This window comes from Anomaloglossus baeobatrachus, chromosome 4, assembly GCF_048569485.1.
Source record: "Anomaloglossus baeobatrachus isolate aAnoBae1 chromosome 4, aAnoBae1.hap1, whole genome shotgun sequence".
NCBI classification, from domain to species: domain Eukaryota; kingdom Metazoa; phylum Chordata; class Amphibia; order Anura; family Aromobatidae; genus Anomaloglossus; species Anomaloglossus baeobatrachus.
The window spans coordinates 492,307,652-492,325,271 of record NC_134356.1 but is presented as its reverse complement, the minus strand read 5'-3'; the positions used below and the strand labels follow the sequence as shown (position 1 = coordinate 492,325,271).

The 17,620-nt window shown below is 43.1% G+C and overlaps 1 protein-coding gene across 2 annotated transcripts in view; it reads right to left on the bottom strand.

The window, feature by feature from the left end:
* LOC142303918 (tropomodulin-2-like) overlaps positions 1-17,620 on the bottom strand; it is a 139,148-nt gene that overhangs the window by 58,030 nt on the left and 63,498 nt on the right. For both annotated transcript variants that reach the window (XM_075345787.1, XM_075345788.1), the window contains 2 exons: positions 8,442-8,592; positions 546-702 (listed from right to left, as the gene is read on the bottom strand). In XM_075345787.1, the coding sequence (XP_075201902.1) occupies positions 546-702; positions 8,442-8,567 (283 nt within the window). In that variant the 5' untranslated portion in view covers positions 8,568-8,592. The remainder of the gene's footprint in view (positions 1-545; positions 703-8,441; positions 8,593-17,620) is intronic.

Sequence of the window (17,620 nt, the reverse complement as noted above, 5' to 3'; positions counted from 1 at the left end):
GCATATAAGCTAATCTGGTAAAAGTTATCATTACTGTCAATTTAAGGTGAATGTAATTTATGGCTAAATGGTCAAACGTTGCCAGTTTTTGCTTTTATTTTATTACCACAGCTCCTGTGAGTATACCATTTTTAATCCACTATATGGCTCCAGATATATGGGCCTTTGTTTAGTGCTAATTTTTTTGGTCATTACCAATGAGGCATTACTTACAGGTTTTTCTGAGGGGGGGGTGTCTATACACTGCTCTGTATTATTACCCTGTCAGCCATGCCACGTAGTAAAGACCACAGAAATTAGCATTAAATAAAAAGGCCCATATCTCTGGAACCGAATGCCTGATTTAAAGAAAATAATTGAGAAGCCATAACACGTGATACTCAGGGGAGCAATGAGAATAAAATAAAGGCAAAAATGGCCTGTTTTAACCTTGTGACTGGTCCTCTTTTAAACTGTAAAACATGCCATGTTGCGTTCTCCTCTCATCCTAAGGGCACATGCAAATGGTCATGTGTGGTAGGAATTATTGGCACTGGATCCATTACCTTTTTTTTCCCCAGTAAATGGCACATAGTCTTCCCTATCCTGGTGCTCCATGGCTTCTTTCTGCAGATAAGCCAGAAGATGTTCTCTGTCAAATGTCCCAGAGGCCTCCTTTGTTGTCTGATCCTTCTGTCGGAACCCAGCAGGTAAGAGGGCATTCTGAAAATCAGGAAAAAGATTTAATGAATTGCTTTATGCTCATCAAAACTAGTCACAATTTGACAGTGTACTGTGTGCATATTAGGCTTACTCTAAGGCACATTAGGTGGTATTAAGCTACATTCCCACAATGAGCTTTTGACGCTACATATTTTTGAGGAGTCAAAAACGCAGCGTCTTACAGGTCCAGCAAAGTAGATGGGATTTGGGGTAGGTAAGAACACATGCGTATGACTTGGACGAGTGCAATGTGAGAAAATCTCATTGCAGATGGTCAGCTTTTTTCTCATCCAGATTCTGGATGACCTGACAGTCACAGCATGCTGTGATTGTCAGCGAGAGACGTGTGGCTCGCACCAGTCTATTGGTGCGAATGAAACATCGGACTGCACTCAGATGACATCCAAGTGCAGTGCGATAATCGCATCAGCTGACAATGGAGGAGATGGAGAGATTAATCCCTCCCTCTCCTCTGCAGCTCCCGCACTCTCCTCTGCAGCTGTGATCTGATCGCAGGATCGGATCACATTGGCATGACACTCGTCTCACGCTCGCAGCAAAGCAGGAGCCGAGGGTCATTAGCATATTGCATCCTATGCACTTGAATCAGATGCCATACTCTAGTGTGAATCCAGCCTTACAGAAATCTCCTGCCCAATATGCTTCTTTTTACTGAGCGTAAACTGACCTGTGATGCGTTTAAATTTCTACAAAATGTCAATTTCTCTTGCATGTAAAATGAGTTGTTTTTTTACAACTTCCCCCTTAGACTTGCATTAGATGTGGAAAATGTGCAGGGGAAAAAAAGCATGTGTGTTTTTACTATATTTCCTATGTATCAAAAGTAAACATTTTAATTTGAAGCATGACACACCAACAAGAGACAAAAAACACAGCGACAAAAACATATTAAAATAATGCCCATAAAAATGCAATGAAAAACCACAAGTAACTTTAAGAGGTGGTCCACTACAAAGCATGGTGGCCACATCGAATTAAAGCAGGGAAAGGAGGCTTTTTCTAAAAACTTTCTTTTGTCCATTCTGCCTGTGAGCGGCGCTATCGTTATCCACTCATCCTCCATCATGTGACCCAGGCTGCAGTGACCTTTGATGTCCGGTGATGTCACATCAAACTCTGGGCTGTGGGCAAAGTTTCACGGCCCTCTCATCTTCACTGCTTAACAGAGCGCCGTATGCATGCGAGATGCTGTGACGTGAGATGAAACTCCACCTACAGCCCAGACACTCACGGAGACTAGGCCCCACTTCAGTCATGCCGGGTCAACTTCCAATTCCGGAAGTTGACGTGACATCACCGAACATCAGACGTCACTGCAGCCGGCTGTCACGTGATGGGGATCAGTGGACAGCGATAGCGCCGCTCACAGGCAGAATTGGAAAAAGAGGGTATTTAGAAAAAGATTTCTTTCTCAGCTTTACATCTATGTGGCCACTATGCCTTGTAGTGGACCACCTCTTTAAATTTAAATAATTGGTGCACAAATTCTGCCGCATCAAAAACTCACCAAAAGCTCATAGTGGGAACGTGGCCTAACTATTGCAGTAATGAGATGTTAGCATTCAAATGCACTTTGTATAATAATTTTTCTCATGGTTTTCAAGCTCTCTTTTTGCATTCATTCAATCACACTTTCATTATTTACTTACAGTGGTATGTATGATCTGCACTGGTGCTTTATGTCAGATTCATATCTACAAAGAATAATGTTCCTAATTCAGTTTAAAGCTTTTATAATGTGGCAGATATCGCTTTGACGTGGGTGCTATATGGCATACCATACAAGTAAAATAATTGCAGGATTTAAAAGTTTTGCTTTAGGTGGGGTTCCAGTACAAAATGTGGGGTGCTGTGGTGCCTTGCAATCAGAACCAAAAGATTGTATTTACATGAAGTGTGCAACTGAGAGCAGCCAGCTAAAAGGCGTACCTGTTCATCAGCACTACAAGAGGCGACACAAGGTTGGTGGGGCTACTAGAACTTAGCCTGCTGAGAGCAAGATGGAAAGTGAAGCTGCTTTAGAAATAACTAATTGTATAGACCCTTCTTGGTACCTATCTGTTGGTGTCTTCAGAAGAGGAGACTCACCCCGTCCAAAGTCAATGACGCTGGGTGAGTGATCCAAGAGATGCCCTGAAGTGGCTTACAGCTACTGACCACAGCAACCTGTCTGTCCTGAAACTGCCTATAATGGGACAGTGTGGTCCGCTATATCAATAGCGACCATATATTGTAATGCTGAGTTTCTCTATGGCATGGCAGGCAGGCAAGAAGCTGTAGCCTTTAATACTGAGTGGTGTGGCGATAGGACTATGACCCGTGTAAAAAAAAAATCAGCTTTTCCTTTGAGACTCTATGACCTAAGACACCAAGAACAGTAGCTTTCAACAGAAGAACCTCTAGGAATGAGTGTGTCTGAATATTTATATTCCTTGTGTCTGTAAGGATCCATTGCATTATATACTTAACCAAGTACTGTATATTCTAATGCAAGGTGTTCTGCAATAATCACCGTTAGCACCAAGATGGTGGGCTATTGGATTGTTTATATACTAGGGATTATTTTTCTATATACGCCAAGATCCATGCCACTGTATAGTATTGTAATCTGCAAGCTCTGTGCCATTGTAAGGTAATTTAACCTCCAAGATTAATGTCACTGTATAATAGTGTAACCCTCAAGCTCAATGCTACTGTATAGTAGTTTAACCACTAAGCTCAATGCCACTGCATAGCAGTGTAACCATCAAGCTCCATACCACTGTAAAGTAGTGTAACCTCCAAGCTCAATGCGACTGTATAGTAGTTGAACCACCAAGCTCAATGCAACTGCATAGCAGTGTAACTTTTAAACTCCATACCACTGTATTGTAGTGTAATCTACAAGCTCAATTTCACTGTATAGCAGTGTAACCTTCAAGCTCCATACCACCATAAAGCAGTGTGACCTCCAAACTCAATGTCACTGTATTGTAGTTGAACCACTAAGCTCAATGTCAGTGTCTAGCAGTGTAACCTTCAAGCTCCATACCACTACCCTGTTTTTCCAAAAATAACACCTCCCCCAAAAATAAGCCCTAGCAGGGATTTTCAGAATTTTCAGAGCAAGACTTAAATATAAGCCCTTCCCCGAAAATAAGCCCTGGTCGCGGTTCAATAATGAAGTGTCAGTGAAGCTAAAAAAGTTACAGATACTGCAGGACACTTCATTAGACAGTGGACACCCCGTAACCACACTCATCAGACGCCGAGCGGGAGGACCTGCAGTGGATCACACACCCGCACACATCAGATCTCTCACACACAATCAGATCACACACACAAACATCGGATCACACACACAAACATCAGATCACACACACACAAACATCAGATCACACACACTCACCACATCCAGCGACACCGCTTTCTTCTCGCTGGCAGAATCCTGAGAGGCTGTGCAGAGGAGCGCAAGGACCTGCCACAATGCTAGCTTAAAGGACCTGCGGACACACGTGATTTCCTCCCATCATTCTCTGCAGCTGGAGGCATTCTTTAACGCTGGATGTGATGAATGTGTGTGTATTTTGTGTGTGTGTGTGTTCTGTGATCCGCTGTGTGTGAGTGTGTCAGCGATCTGCTGTGTGCGTGCGTGTCAGCCAGAAGCAGGGGAGGACGGCATGCAGCACCCACTGGAGATCACAGGGAGAACCTGGGAGCCACGCAAACGTCCGGGTCTGGTAAGTATGAGTCTCCTAGGAAGGGGGGGGGGTCTACTTTTTTGGGGGTAAGCTTACCCCCAAACTGTGTTTCTCCAAGAATAAGACCTCCTCCAAAAATAAGCCCTAGTGCTTTTTCTGGGGTAAAAAAAAAGTATAAGACAATGTCTTACTTTTGGAAAAACATGGTATATTGTAGTGTAACCTCCAAGCTCAGTGCCACTGTGTAGTACTGTATGGTTAAACTTTGTGGCACAGTAATAAGCAAACTATAGACAACAATAAAGATGTGCATACAAAAAAAATGACTGTGCCAAATCTTACGCTTGCCTACCTCATTTTGCGTAAATTGGTTTCATGTAATCCCGGCATGTCTGTTTGTCCCTATACCATCTTAAAAGTGGGATCTGTCTTTGTGTTTCCTCATTTTAAAGTCAGAGATTTTTTGTATGTCAAAATACTAAAAATAATCCTGATAATTAACGGATTAAACTGGCACAGCAATTTAGCAAGTCACTGCAGAGTATCTCGCTCTCTCACCTAGGCAAACCCATGGCCACTGTTTTTAATAGACAAGAAATAATGCTTCACGTTTCCTCTAAAATTAAGTGTTGCCAAGCCCTAATGTCTAGTGGTAATGGCACTAAAGTCTGTATTCGGTGCAAACACCGAATTTTAAAGTTCGGGTCCGCTCACCTCCAAAGAGAATGATTCGGTAATGAACGTTTTCCATTTAGATATTTGTTTTAGGCAGCACTAAAGATTAACACGTGTTGATCTGGAATCAGACACATCGCTAGATCACTTTCTATTTTTGGTTCCAATGCATTATGAGAAAACTCAAGTTACTCATTTACCTGACGGAATGGAAATGTCTACACATTTTCCTTCCCTAAAACCACCACATGTTTCATTTCAGGAGGAGTCATTTGTTCCCAGCTAAGGTGACTTTGCAGTCAATAAAGAGTATTTCAGTGTTGTTCTTGGCTTCTGCAGGAAGATCGGCTGCCAGCATGCGGGAGAGTTGTAGACGGCATCCAAGAGAATGGAAAATGAAAGCCGTGCAATTAAGACCTCGCAAGTAACATGACTGGAATTAATTAGTTCACAGCCGCCCCGCATCATGAGTGTGAGATGGGGCCGTCAGAACGATATCCAATGACTTGTCTATTTAGTACGTACCATAGGCAAAATGCATAAATTTACCTAAATTATAGGCATCTTTCCTAATTATTTTGCTATATTCATCTCCCGTGATACTGATTATACAATGTGACAAAATAAATCATCTAATCTGCTGTATTTTATCACTTTTCCACATGTATTTTAGGTACAAGGATGTAAACTTTCAGATCAGCAATGCATCAAAATGATGAAGCCATCTAACAGACCGTCACTTAGTGAATATACATTTTCGGGGGAGGGGGGGTAGTTTTTATACAATCCTTTTATAATTTTATTGTATGGAATTAATGAGGTTACCATATGGGACATGTATTATATATTGACTGGATAAAAACATAATTAATTTCAAGATGTGTTTTCTAAGGCTATGTGCGCACACAGCTTCTTTTTTTTACTTTGCGTTTTTGGCTGCAAAAAACGCACAATAACGCACCAGTAAAAAACACATGCGTTTTTACCGCGTTACAGTGCGTTTTTGATCACTGCGTTTTGCGGCATTTTTCCATGCATTGCATGGGTGAAAAACGCAGTAAAACGCAGGAAAGAATTGACATGTCCATTTTTTTTTTTAAGCTCAAAAAAAAGTTGTGTGCGGACAGCAAAAATGAAAACTCATAGACTTTGCTGGGGAAGCAAAGTCATGCAGTTTGAGCCCAAAAACGCACCCGAAAAACGCGCAAACACGCCGTGAAAAACGCTCAGTACGCACATTTCCCTTAGAGGGAAAAAAAAACCAAACCCACAATCGACATGTATCTTCACAAAGAGGTCTTTCACATGGATTTTAAAGCTGATCCGCTTTACAATCTATGTGTGGCCTCTTTCACACGTACGTGCCTACGGTACATGTTTGGCAGTTTTCTCGCGTACCGGAGACACGTACACACGTAGACCTATGTATTCCTTTGGTTTTGGACACACGTAAGTATTTTTGCACAGACCGTGTGTCCGTTCCGTACTTACGTGTGTCCGTGTGTTTCTCACGCCGACATGTCCGTTTTATCTCCGGCATCACGGGTGTCACATGGAACGTAATCAGGTCACACATAAACACACACGGACCACACGGATGTGTTCCGTGTGACACGCACTGGAGAAAACACGTTTTTGCGAGAAAAAAAAAAGAAAAACATTACTCACCTTCTCCAGCCCTCCTGTCTCTGCCGCTGCTGTCACTTGCTGCCGACCGCCACTCATTATGCTAACTGAATATTCACTGCGGCCGGAAGCAGCAGCAGCGGGGAGTCGGCAGGACCAGACACCGAAGTTCAGCACCACAGACAGCGACGCCAGGGACAGGTGAGTGGAAAGTTCCTGTTCTCCGTGTGTTATCATGGATAACACACGGAGAACACACGTAGGCCATACACACAGCACACCGAGGGCAATACGCAACTTTGACACGTCCGTGAAAGACGTGCGTGATTTTCACGGACGTGTAAAAGAGGCCTTAAAGAGTATTTAAATGGGACTTAAACTGTTTTTGATGCAGATTTTAAAGCAGATGCGCTTTAAAATCCATGTTCAAAAATTTAGTGAGAACATACCCGATGGTGGAAAAACTCCACAAAGAGTCCATACTAATAGCGTGCTGTGTATATATTGCACTTCATATTTGCTGACTGAATCCCATATCTGGCTATAGAGCTATTGGCAAGAAATAAAATCACAGAAAAACACACTGTATGTGAATGTACCCTAAGGAGAGACGAGTCTTCTGAACATTATGCTGTAGAAATGAGTCCAACAAGTTTAGGATACGTCTCATGATTGATTAACAGCCCAATTGACATCACTCAATTTGGGATAGATCATTACAGGGCCAACTTTGGTGGTACATGGGCGCAGATGAAGCCAAGGCCAATACAGACCCATTCATTGCACATGTGCTGGATACCACCAGAGATAACATCAAGCCAAAAAGGTCACGTTTAAGTTCTTCAGAGTAGTGGCACCACCTCCAAGACGTAATTTACAGGTAGTGTTGGCTATCTTATTTTTTTTTCTTCTATTAAGTACTGCAGCAATAAAAATATTGGATAGTACATGGCAAGATCACCTTTCTGGCAACAGATTTAGTTCCCAAAATTAAGAAAGGAAACTTTCGATATTATTATAAGTGAGGCTGCAAGTGCACAGAAAATACAACAATTCCTAGCACATCAAACATTCACATTATTCCTCACCTGATAGATATCTGATCTGCACCTTCAAGGACATCCATGAAACATGGAGGTGTAGCTAGGAGGGTATCGTTCCGGAGGATCGAAACGCTAGCCGGGAATTGACCTGCCCTGGTTGCACTTGAAGCCTCATTTACATAAAAGTTCAAAGTTGATTTTTTTTTTTTAGGTTACAAAAAAACCTTTTTTTTTAGGTTTTTTAGGTTAGCCACTTGTGGCTAACAAGATGTGTGTAAACTAGTCTTCTAATCACTCTAAAGATCCTGAAAAGTTGTTTTCAAAAACCTATCCCTGTACAAGAGTGGTACATATTGCACCCCTAAAGTCGTAGGAACAAATTCCATGGTATCCTGAAAACAGCCATTAGTTTTAACCAATGACATAAAGCACTTAAGTGTTTGTGCTCCTAATCAAAACAATAGTTATCTGTCCAAAATGTGTCTGGATTCTTATGCTTTAGGCCTACACAATCTAGACATTATATTATATAGACCTCCTTGAGAAGCAGTCAGAATTATTCTCTATAGCTATAAGTATTAACAAACGATGAATTTATGTGCCGTTATTACAGATACTCCAGAGATGAGAGCCAGTGTACATCTCAGCAGCGGACACACACTGTACGTGGCATCTACACGTGCAATGCACCTACCTCAGGATCCAGCTCCTCCAGGACATTCTCCAACTGCTTCAATTCTTCCTCCGATAATTTATTCAGAATTTCATCCTCGTTTATATTCTTATACTTGTCAAAGTCTTTCCTGAATGGCAGAGACATGACTGAATGATCCGGAATGGTTCTCCTGTAATAATAGAGGGCAGTCACTGATGATGTTAGCTTCTCAATTATCATTAATGTTGTGTAATTTTGCCACTAGTAATAATGACTGAGGATGTAACTGAATGTTTCGTAAATTCCTCCATGACTGTCCTGTAAGCCTCTTCCTACACTTCTAATCTACTGGAGCATAAGGAACAGAAAGGGCATCTGAAATGGGTGATTATTATTACTGCGAATCTTCTTGACATCTGGTGCTGAACTACAGTAATGAAACAGCGGACATTACTGCAGATGGAGAACATTAGAACTGACATATTGGAACAGTGATAGATCATGAAGTTCATCAACCTCTCGTCTTGGGAATACAAGAGTGAAAGAGAAAATATTGGGTGTGTGTGGCCGGTGGGGAGAGAACAGTGAGAAATTGTATTAATCGCATCTTATAATAAACCTAATACAGACAGGGGCAACTATAGAGAGTGCAGAGGTTCCACTAGTGTCCAGGACTAGAGATGGTGCCAATCAACTTGCAGGGCCTGGTCCATTATCCACATCAATTAAGTAATCTGTATCCGCTGGATGGGAGACATGAAAACCACCTACTACCCGATAGCATCAGTGGCTCTTCTTTTGATTATCTGCCCTGGTACAACGTCCCATGTCCGCCATAACTATGACATCGTGCCAGGCCTCGTTAATTAAAGAAGGAGCCAAAGAAGCTGGGAACTAGCAGGTAGTTCTCAATGCTCCCATCCAAAAGCCATAAATTATTGATGTGGCCGATTAACTGGGTCTTGAGACTTGATTGGCACTAATTCAATCTAGGAACCACATGAGGAGACCAGCACTATAGATAAAGTGTAAACATTTTAGAGCCTTATTGTTGACTTTGCATTGGGACCTAGAAGCTGCAAGTTACACCGTGCAGTTACACTGTGCAACCATTGTCATTTTGTCTACTCAATGTAACCACACATAACTGCTATTGATAGTCATGCAGATGAGCCTCCAGGAGCACTAAGATAATGCAGCATATGTGTCTGCGCTCTCTGAATGTCTCAAAAACTCATAAATTAGGGAAATATCAGAAACTTAAGCCCCCGTCACATTTAACGACTTACCAGCGATCTAGAAAACGATGCGACCTGATAGGGATCGCTGGGAAGTCACTGGTGAGATGTCACACAGTCAGACCTTACCAACGATGCAGTAACGATGAGCGACCTGTATAACGATGAGCAACCTGTATAGGAGGTCATTGTTAGGTGTCAAACACAGCGATGTGTCCGGCCCAGCAGGACATCAACTTTGAACAAAAATGGTCCGGACCCTTCGGCAACGACTAGCAATATCACTGCAGGGGCCTGATCGCTGGTATGTGTCACACATAACGACATCGCTGGCGAGATCGTTACTGCATCACGTTGTGTGTGAAGGGACCTTTACACTTGAACAGACAAGTCTACTGCACATCCAAATAGTCCAGGTAGAAATGTCAGGTCATTGATGGATCGCACCAGACTTTCAGCATTGATTTTGAAGAACAGGGCGAGTTGATGATTATGATGCAGTTGTTATATACTGTAACTGTGATGGTGCACTAAATGTAATTAGGCAATGTGTCTGGTAACGACACACTTTGGTTATAATTGCTTCATTACAATAATCTATAGTGGATTACGGGTCTGGAAGGAGATTGCAGAAGAACTGGATGAAAACGTAAGTGTTATTTTTATAGCAAGTGACTAAAAGTAATAAATTCCAGTACAAAACCAAACTATATTTAGCTCAATGTGCTTAGAAGAACTGAGATAAACTAAAGGATACTCTGATGATTAAGACTATTAAACCTATTAGAACCCTTGAAAAAAAATAATTCATAAACATTTACTTCCCTTTGACTGACTTGAAACAATAAAATATAAAAAGGTGCCAGGTTTAACAAACTGGAACTCACAAGCAAGTCTTATATTTATGGAGATTTACAAAATGAGAGGGCATTTTATAATACTGGCTTATCGTGCGAGCGGTATGCCAATGTGTTCCCATGTGGCAATAGCCAAATTCAAATAAAAGCAATGGCTGGTAAGTACGGTAAATTGGTCAAATCTAGAGATGGGCGAATATGAAAATATTCGGGTTTGGATTATTTGTCTCTAATATTTTGTACTATTCCTGGATTTGTCACAAATAAGAAATCTAATGCAAGTAAATGAAAACTCGAATAATTTTGAAATGGATGGATGAGTGCTGAATTTGAATGGGAACAGCAGGGAGAAGATGCATCAGCATGGATAAGATGCTTGGATACATCACTGAAACACATGTTGCTTCTGGGAACAATGTTGTCAGAGTATTACACTATTTTGACATGTGGTCCCCCACCTACTTGTAATAACCACCGCAGGTAAGTAGACAGCTGTGGGCTGCAGCCAAGCCCCAGCTGTGTGCTTTATCTTGGCTAGTTTTCAAAAACAGAGGATCCTTCATTTTTGTTAAAAAAAAAATAAAAAAAAAAATAAAAAAAAAAACGACATGGGCTCCCATCCATTTTTGATAACCAGTGCAGATAAATCAGACAGCTGGGGACTTGTATTCTCATGCTGAGAAGGTCCATGTGTATTGGGTCCTCCCTAACCTAAAAATAGCAGCCCGCACCCCCCACAATTGGCACATCCATTAGATGCTCCAATTGTGGTGCTTTACCCGATTCATCCCGATTGCCCTTGTGCGGTGGCAATCAGGGTAATATATGGGGTTGATGTCAGCTGTGATTTGTCAGAAATCACAGATGCCATCAAGCCCTGGGTTGGTAATGGAGAGGTGTCTATGTGACCCCCCCATTACCAACCAAAGTAAAAATAAAAACAAAAAAAAAAAACATTTCCCCTCTTTCACCAATTTATTAACCCCCAAAGCACCCCCACAGGTGTTATTTAATCCACACTAAGTCACCCGATGGTGACTGGTGACATTAGAATATGTGACTGCTCACCACAGCCTCCGTGACACTCTGAGAGCAGCGTGGGAGCTGTCAGAAGTGATCTCAAGTGAAATAAGTGCCAGACTGTCTGACCATGTGTCATGGGGGCAGCGAAGTTTGACAGTCCAGCACTGAGTTACACCTGCTGTAAATGGGAGAGAAAGGCACAATAGGGTCTTATCCGGTATGAGGGTTGAAAGAAATAAAGAGTAGTACACTCACCTGATGAGGGTGTGCCAGTCACAACCCCTTATGAACGTTTGTGAGTGCCCGGGAGGTTCAGCAGCGTTGAAGTATGTGGTATATTGTAGAAAACAGGAAAAAACGGGTTTCATGCCGCGCTAAAAACCACAGATGCTGGTATATTAAAAATGTCTCTTTTATTTCAAGAGTTCTACGCGTTTCAGAGACATGTCCGTCTCCTTCTTCAGGAAAAAAGAAATCATGATGATGATTTCTTTTTTCCTGAAGAAGAAGACGAACATGTCTCTGAAACGTATAGAACTGTGAAATAAAAGAGACATTTTTAATATACCAGCCAGCATCTGTGGTTTTTAGCGCGGCATTGAACTGTTACACGGCAGCAGTACAGTCCGACCGCCCGCTAGTTGTGAGGTCCGTAATCCTTAAAAGGAGCCTTTAAAGTTACTGGAGTTCTCAGCCACTGAGTCTCATGGCAGCTGTTAACAAGTGATATGCTGTCAGGCAGGCCGGCACTGAGGTCACTACTGGGAGCTCCACTGTTGCTATCAGTGTGTCTTGGAGGTTGCGGTGAGCAGTCACATGTTCTAATGTCACCGCTTACTGTGGCCTCCAGATATAGCAGAGCCAGGATCGTGTGGATTATGGTCAGATATGTTTTGTGTTTTTTTCATTTTACTCACAGGGTTGGCAATGGGGGGTGGTCTCAAAGACAACTGCCCATTACCAACCCAGGGCTTGATGACAGCTGTGATTTCAGACAAATCACAGCTGACATCAACCCCATGCATTATCCTGATTTCCACCGCACTATGACAATTGGGATGAGCAGGATAAAGTGCTACAGTTGGAGCAGCTAATGGATGTGCCAATTGTGGGGTGATCATGGGCTGCTATTTTAAGGCTGGGAAGGGCCCAATTACCATGGATCTTCCCAGCCTGAGAATACTAGTCCCCAGATATTTGCTTTATCTGCGCTTATCAAAAATGAGTGGCAGCCCACATTGCTTTTTATATTATTTATTTTAAAAAGTTTTTAAAACGGCGCGGGTGAGCCTCTATTTTTGATAACGATGGCAAGTAGCCAATATAAAGCACACAGATTGGGGCTGCAGACAACAACTGTAATTTACCTTTTTTCACTGCGGCAGTAAATTACAGTAATGCCAGTATCAAAGATGGCTACAGCATTACTGTGATTGGGCAGGCAGTTCCATCATGCTTGATGGCTGAAAATCAGGCACCAAACATATGGGGTGGGGACTCGAAACTCATGAGGCAAATTCCAAAATACTCAATGAGTAACAGATATCCTGAATACCTTAATTTTCGTGCGCGTAACGAATAGTGCCAAATATATTCGCTCATCACTAGTCATACTGAGCAAAATTGTGCAAATGTGCCTCAATACAGTAAATGAACTCTTCAGTTCTCAGAAACTCTCCTAGATAAGCAGCTGCTTTAAAAAAAAAGAGAAGTTGGAGAAGCTCTGGGTACCAGGCTCTCCTGGGCCAGTCCGGGGCCACAAGGATCACCGGAATTCCCTCCGCCTTAAATTTTCTTGATTACTCTCGGAATGAGAGGAAACGGAGGGAAGATGTAGGGCAGGCGAAACTGCGACCACGGGACGACTAGAGCGTCGGAGCCGAGCGCTAGCGGGTCTCTCGACCGGGATAAGAAGGGATGTACCTTGGCGTTCATCCGAGACGCCATGAGGTCTACATCTGGGAGTCCCCAACGAAGAGTGATCTGATGGAACACTTCGTCGTGGAGGGACCATTCCCCTGCCGCTAGACCCTGTCTGCTGAGAAAGTCTGCGGCCCAGTTGTCTACCCCCAGAATATGGACAGCTGAAATAATGGGAATGTGCATCTCTGCCCAAAGAAGAATCCTGGATACTTCTTTCATCGCTGCCCTGCTGCGAGTTCCTCCCTGACGGTTGATGTAAGCCACAGCCGTGGCATTGTCTGACTGGATCCGAACAGGGAGACCCAATAACAAGGGCTGAAAGTTCTGAAGGGCCAAAAATATGGCTCTGATCTCTAGAACGTTGATGTGAAGGGAGCGCTCGGAGGGAGATCAGCGTCCGTTAATAGTGTGGTGGAGAACACCGCTCCCCAGCCTATGAGGCTGGCATCTGTCGTGACTACTTGCCAGTTGACAGGACGGAAGGACTTCCCTTGAGATAGGGATGAGGCTTGAGTCCACCAGACGACGGAGTTGAGCGCAGTCCGAGATAAGCGGACTGACTGGTTTAGAGAAGCTGGATTCTTGTCCCAGGATAAAAGATCCAGTTGTAGAGGGCGCAGATGGAATTGGGCAAAAGACACGGCTTCCATGACTGCCACCATCTTGCCTAACACTCTCATCCCATTCCGAAGGGATGTGTAACGGCGGGAGCGGAGGGATTGGGCGGCCCGGATGAGGGAAGACCTCTTGTCTTCTGGAAGAAAAACCCGGGACTGAGCCGTGTCTATCAGCATACCTAAAGAGGTGATGCGCTGACGAGGAATGAGGAATGACTTGTTGAAGTTGATAAGCCACCCTAGCCTTGACAGCGTGTCTAAGCATATCTGCACGCTTTCTGAGCAAACTTGAGGAGAGCTCCCCTTGACAAGTAGGTCGTCCAAATAGGGAACGACCAGAACGCCTCTGGGGTGCAAAATGGACATTACGGCCGCCATGACCTTTGTGAAGACCCGAGGCGCAGTGGTCAGTCCAAAGGGAAGGGCCCTGAATTGGTAATGACGGTGTCCTACGGCAAAACAAAGAAACCGTTGATGGGATACACATATGGGAATGTGTAAATAAGCATCTTGAACGTCTATGGAAGCTAGGAATTCTTCCGGTTCCATAGCGGCTAGTACTGCTCTCAATGACTCCATTCGGAAGGTCAAAATGCGTACTGATCAGTTCAGTCTTTTGAGATCCAAGATAGGGTGGACAGAGCTATCTTTTTTGGGAACGACAAAAAGGTTTGAATAGAAACCTTTGCCGCGCTGTTCCAGGGGCACTGAAACGATAACGTTTGCTTTCTGTAAAGAGGCTATGGCCTGAAATAAGGCCTGGCTTTGCGTTATGGACTTTGGAAGACGAGAACGCAGAAGCCTGTTGGCCGGCAGGGAATGGAAATCGATCTTGTAACCTGAGGTGACGATTTCTCGAACCCAAGCATCGTGAGTGTGGTCTAGCCAGATATCCTGAAAAAGCAGAAGCCGCCCTCCAACAAAAGTCGGATCTGAGGGATACCTGGCGTCATGCTGAGGGGGCCTGTGCAGGACGAGGTCCCTTAGGTTTAGGTTGTTTGGAGTGGGAACGCCAAGAAGAGCCCCTTGAGGGGCCGGATCCTCGATCTGAGCATTGGGACGATCCTTGTACTGAAGGTTTTTGAGAGACGGGCCGAAAGGACCGCCTGCGCCAAGAAGATTTTTTAAAATTCCTGGATACAGGCCGCTTTTGTGGTAGAATGGTACTTTTTCCACCCGTCGTCTCAGATATGAGTTTGTCCAGGGATTCTCCAAACAGGCGAAGACCATGGAAGGGAAGTGTGGACAGGGATTTCTTGGAGGCACTGTCCGCGTTCCATATCTTTAGCCACAGGACTCTGCGGGCAAAAAACAGCATTGGCTGCCGTTAGGGCTGACAAACTAGCTGCATCTAGGGAGCCGTGAAGAAAATAATTAGAGGCTAGGGAGATCAAGTCAAGGATCTCAAAAGCCTCCGGAGGAATATTACAAGAGTGAAGCATCCTGCGTAGGTTCTTACTCCACACACCCATAGCTCTCGCGACCCATATCAAGGCAAACAGGGGGCGAAGAGAGGAGCTTGAAGCCTTGAAAATAGACTTGACCGCCGCATCAACTGCGCGGTCAGACGAGTCCTTGAGAGACGCGCTGTCTGACACAGACATAACCGTGTGTTTAGCCAACCTGGAAACTGGCGGATCCACAACGGGGGGTACTGACCAGGTCTTAACCATTTCAGATGGAAAGGGATAAGCGAATGAAGTGAAGGATTTTTTATTAAACCTTCTGTCAGGGTGATCTCACCATTTAGATATGATTTGGCGAAAAAACGGATCCTGGGCAAAGGACTGTCTTGCTAAATTCTACTAAAAAGGGGGCTGAAAGCCCGTACTTACGAAGCGCTCACTGATAGCCTAATCAGGCACGAATACTAATATTCTTTATAGCAAGATACTATTTATTTTAATAGCACATGAATAGTTAATGGTACATGGGCATTTAGAACTATAGTCATAGAATCTTATACAATAACAGAAATATGCATCAACATTACCGTTTGTTATAGCAATCCTTTCACATCGGAGGGAACTCGATTTAATGATAAGGAATCAACATGGCATCTTGCATCACAGGAGCAGTGCGTACACTTCAATGTCCTGGAAGGTTTCCCTTAACATTAAGTGAGCCCGGTGTATTTTTATAGGAAAACTTTGTAGGTTGTGTTTAAATGGTCACCAGCATGTGACAGCTGAGTCATGTTCATGTAACTTGACCACAAACTGCTGTGGGCACCAGCAGCTTCCTGCACATTTCCTGCACATCCTGCCAGTTGACAACTGGCCGACCACAGTTGACCATAGTGTTAGTGAAATATTGCAATGAGCCGTAAATTTCATATGCAAGCTTCCTTAAACCTGTCTTTAAGCCAACCACAAGTTTCCGGTAAGTGGAACTGTAAATGTGACTTCCTCATTATCTTGAAACTGCTTCAAAACCTGTTTGACATGTATTCTTTGGTCATCATATTGGCCATCCAGAGGACATCTCTTTGATACTGAATTATTGATAGGTCAAATAATATCTGGGATCACTCCTATCTTTTGATTATGATTCCTATCTAATCACACATTCTTTCAGTCATATCACATTGGTATCACAATCGGTCCTTGATCCCAGGGATTATTTTCCATCATCAGTATTCCACTAGAAGAAGATCACTCGGAATATACCATACCATGACCAAGAAATATTGTTTGCCACAAATTTTGTTTTCTTGGTTTGTTTAGATAAACGTTGAATCACAAATATAATCACTTTCACTACTTTGTACTGTATACTAAAACTAAAAGCAATATTATCTGAAAAGCTCCCTTGAATATCATGTGTTTTGGCATTTGCTCGATATTCAAAGGAATCATTACACATTACATTTCCCGATATGTTACTAGAAGTTTCACTAGTCCCATTTATGAACATATTGGCATAAGGCCATAACATATCATGAATTGTCTTTTCCACTAAAAAGCATCTACAGTATTTATAGCTGTCCCAAAACTTATTTTTATATTCCCCATAGGGATGAATCCCAGGTTAGTCAGTCCAGTCTTATTTCTTGGTACCCAAATTCCTCCCTTAAAAGCCAGATATTGCAAATTGGTGACTGTTGCATTCAAATTGCCTTGCCACCATGGAAGATTGATCCATCCATCTACGGAAATGGGTACTGTCGCATTCTATAGATGAACACATCGAGTGTCTTTATCAGCAAGCTGATCAGAACAACTTTTCCACTTTAAGATTTCCTCCATCGATACCGGGACATCCAGATAAGGGATACTGGTGGCTGTAACCAAAGAATGTGTACAGATCCAGCAATCTGTGTGTTGAAAATGTGATGGTGCATCAGAAATTTATTCGCCATAGGTTCCTCCTGATGTAGACTTGTCCATCCAACGACCAAAGAGGCAAACATCAAACACAGGAATTTCTCCATCTCATCACTATCGAGCTCTTCCCAGTAACCGATACCATGGATTCCGCTTATTTACAACACCATCTGCAAATAAAGATACACTATTATTCTCGTAAATAACATTTTTCTTGTGGGACATATTCCCACT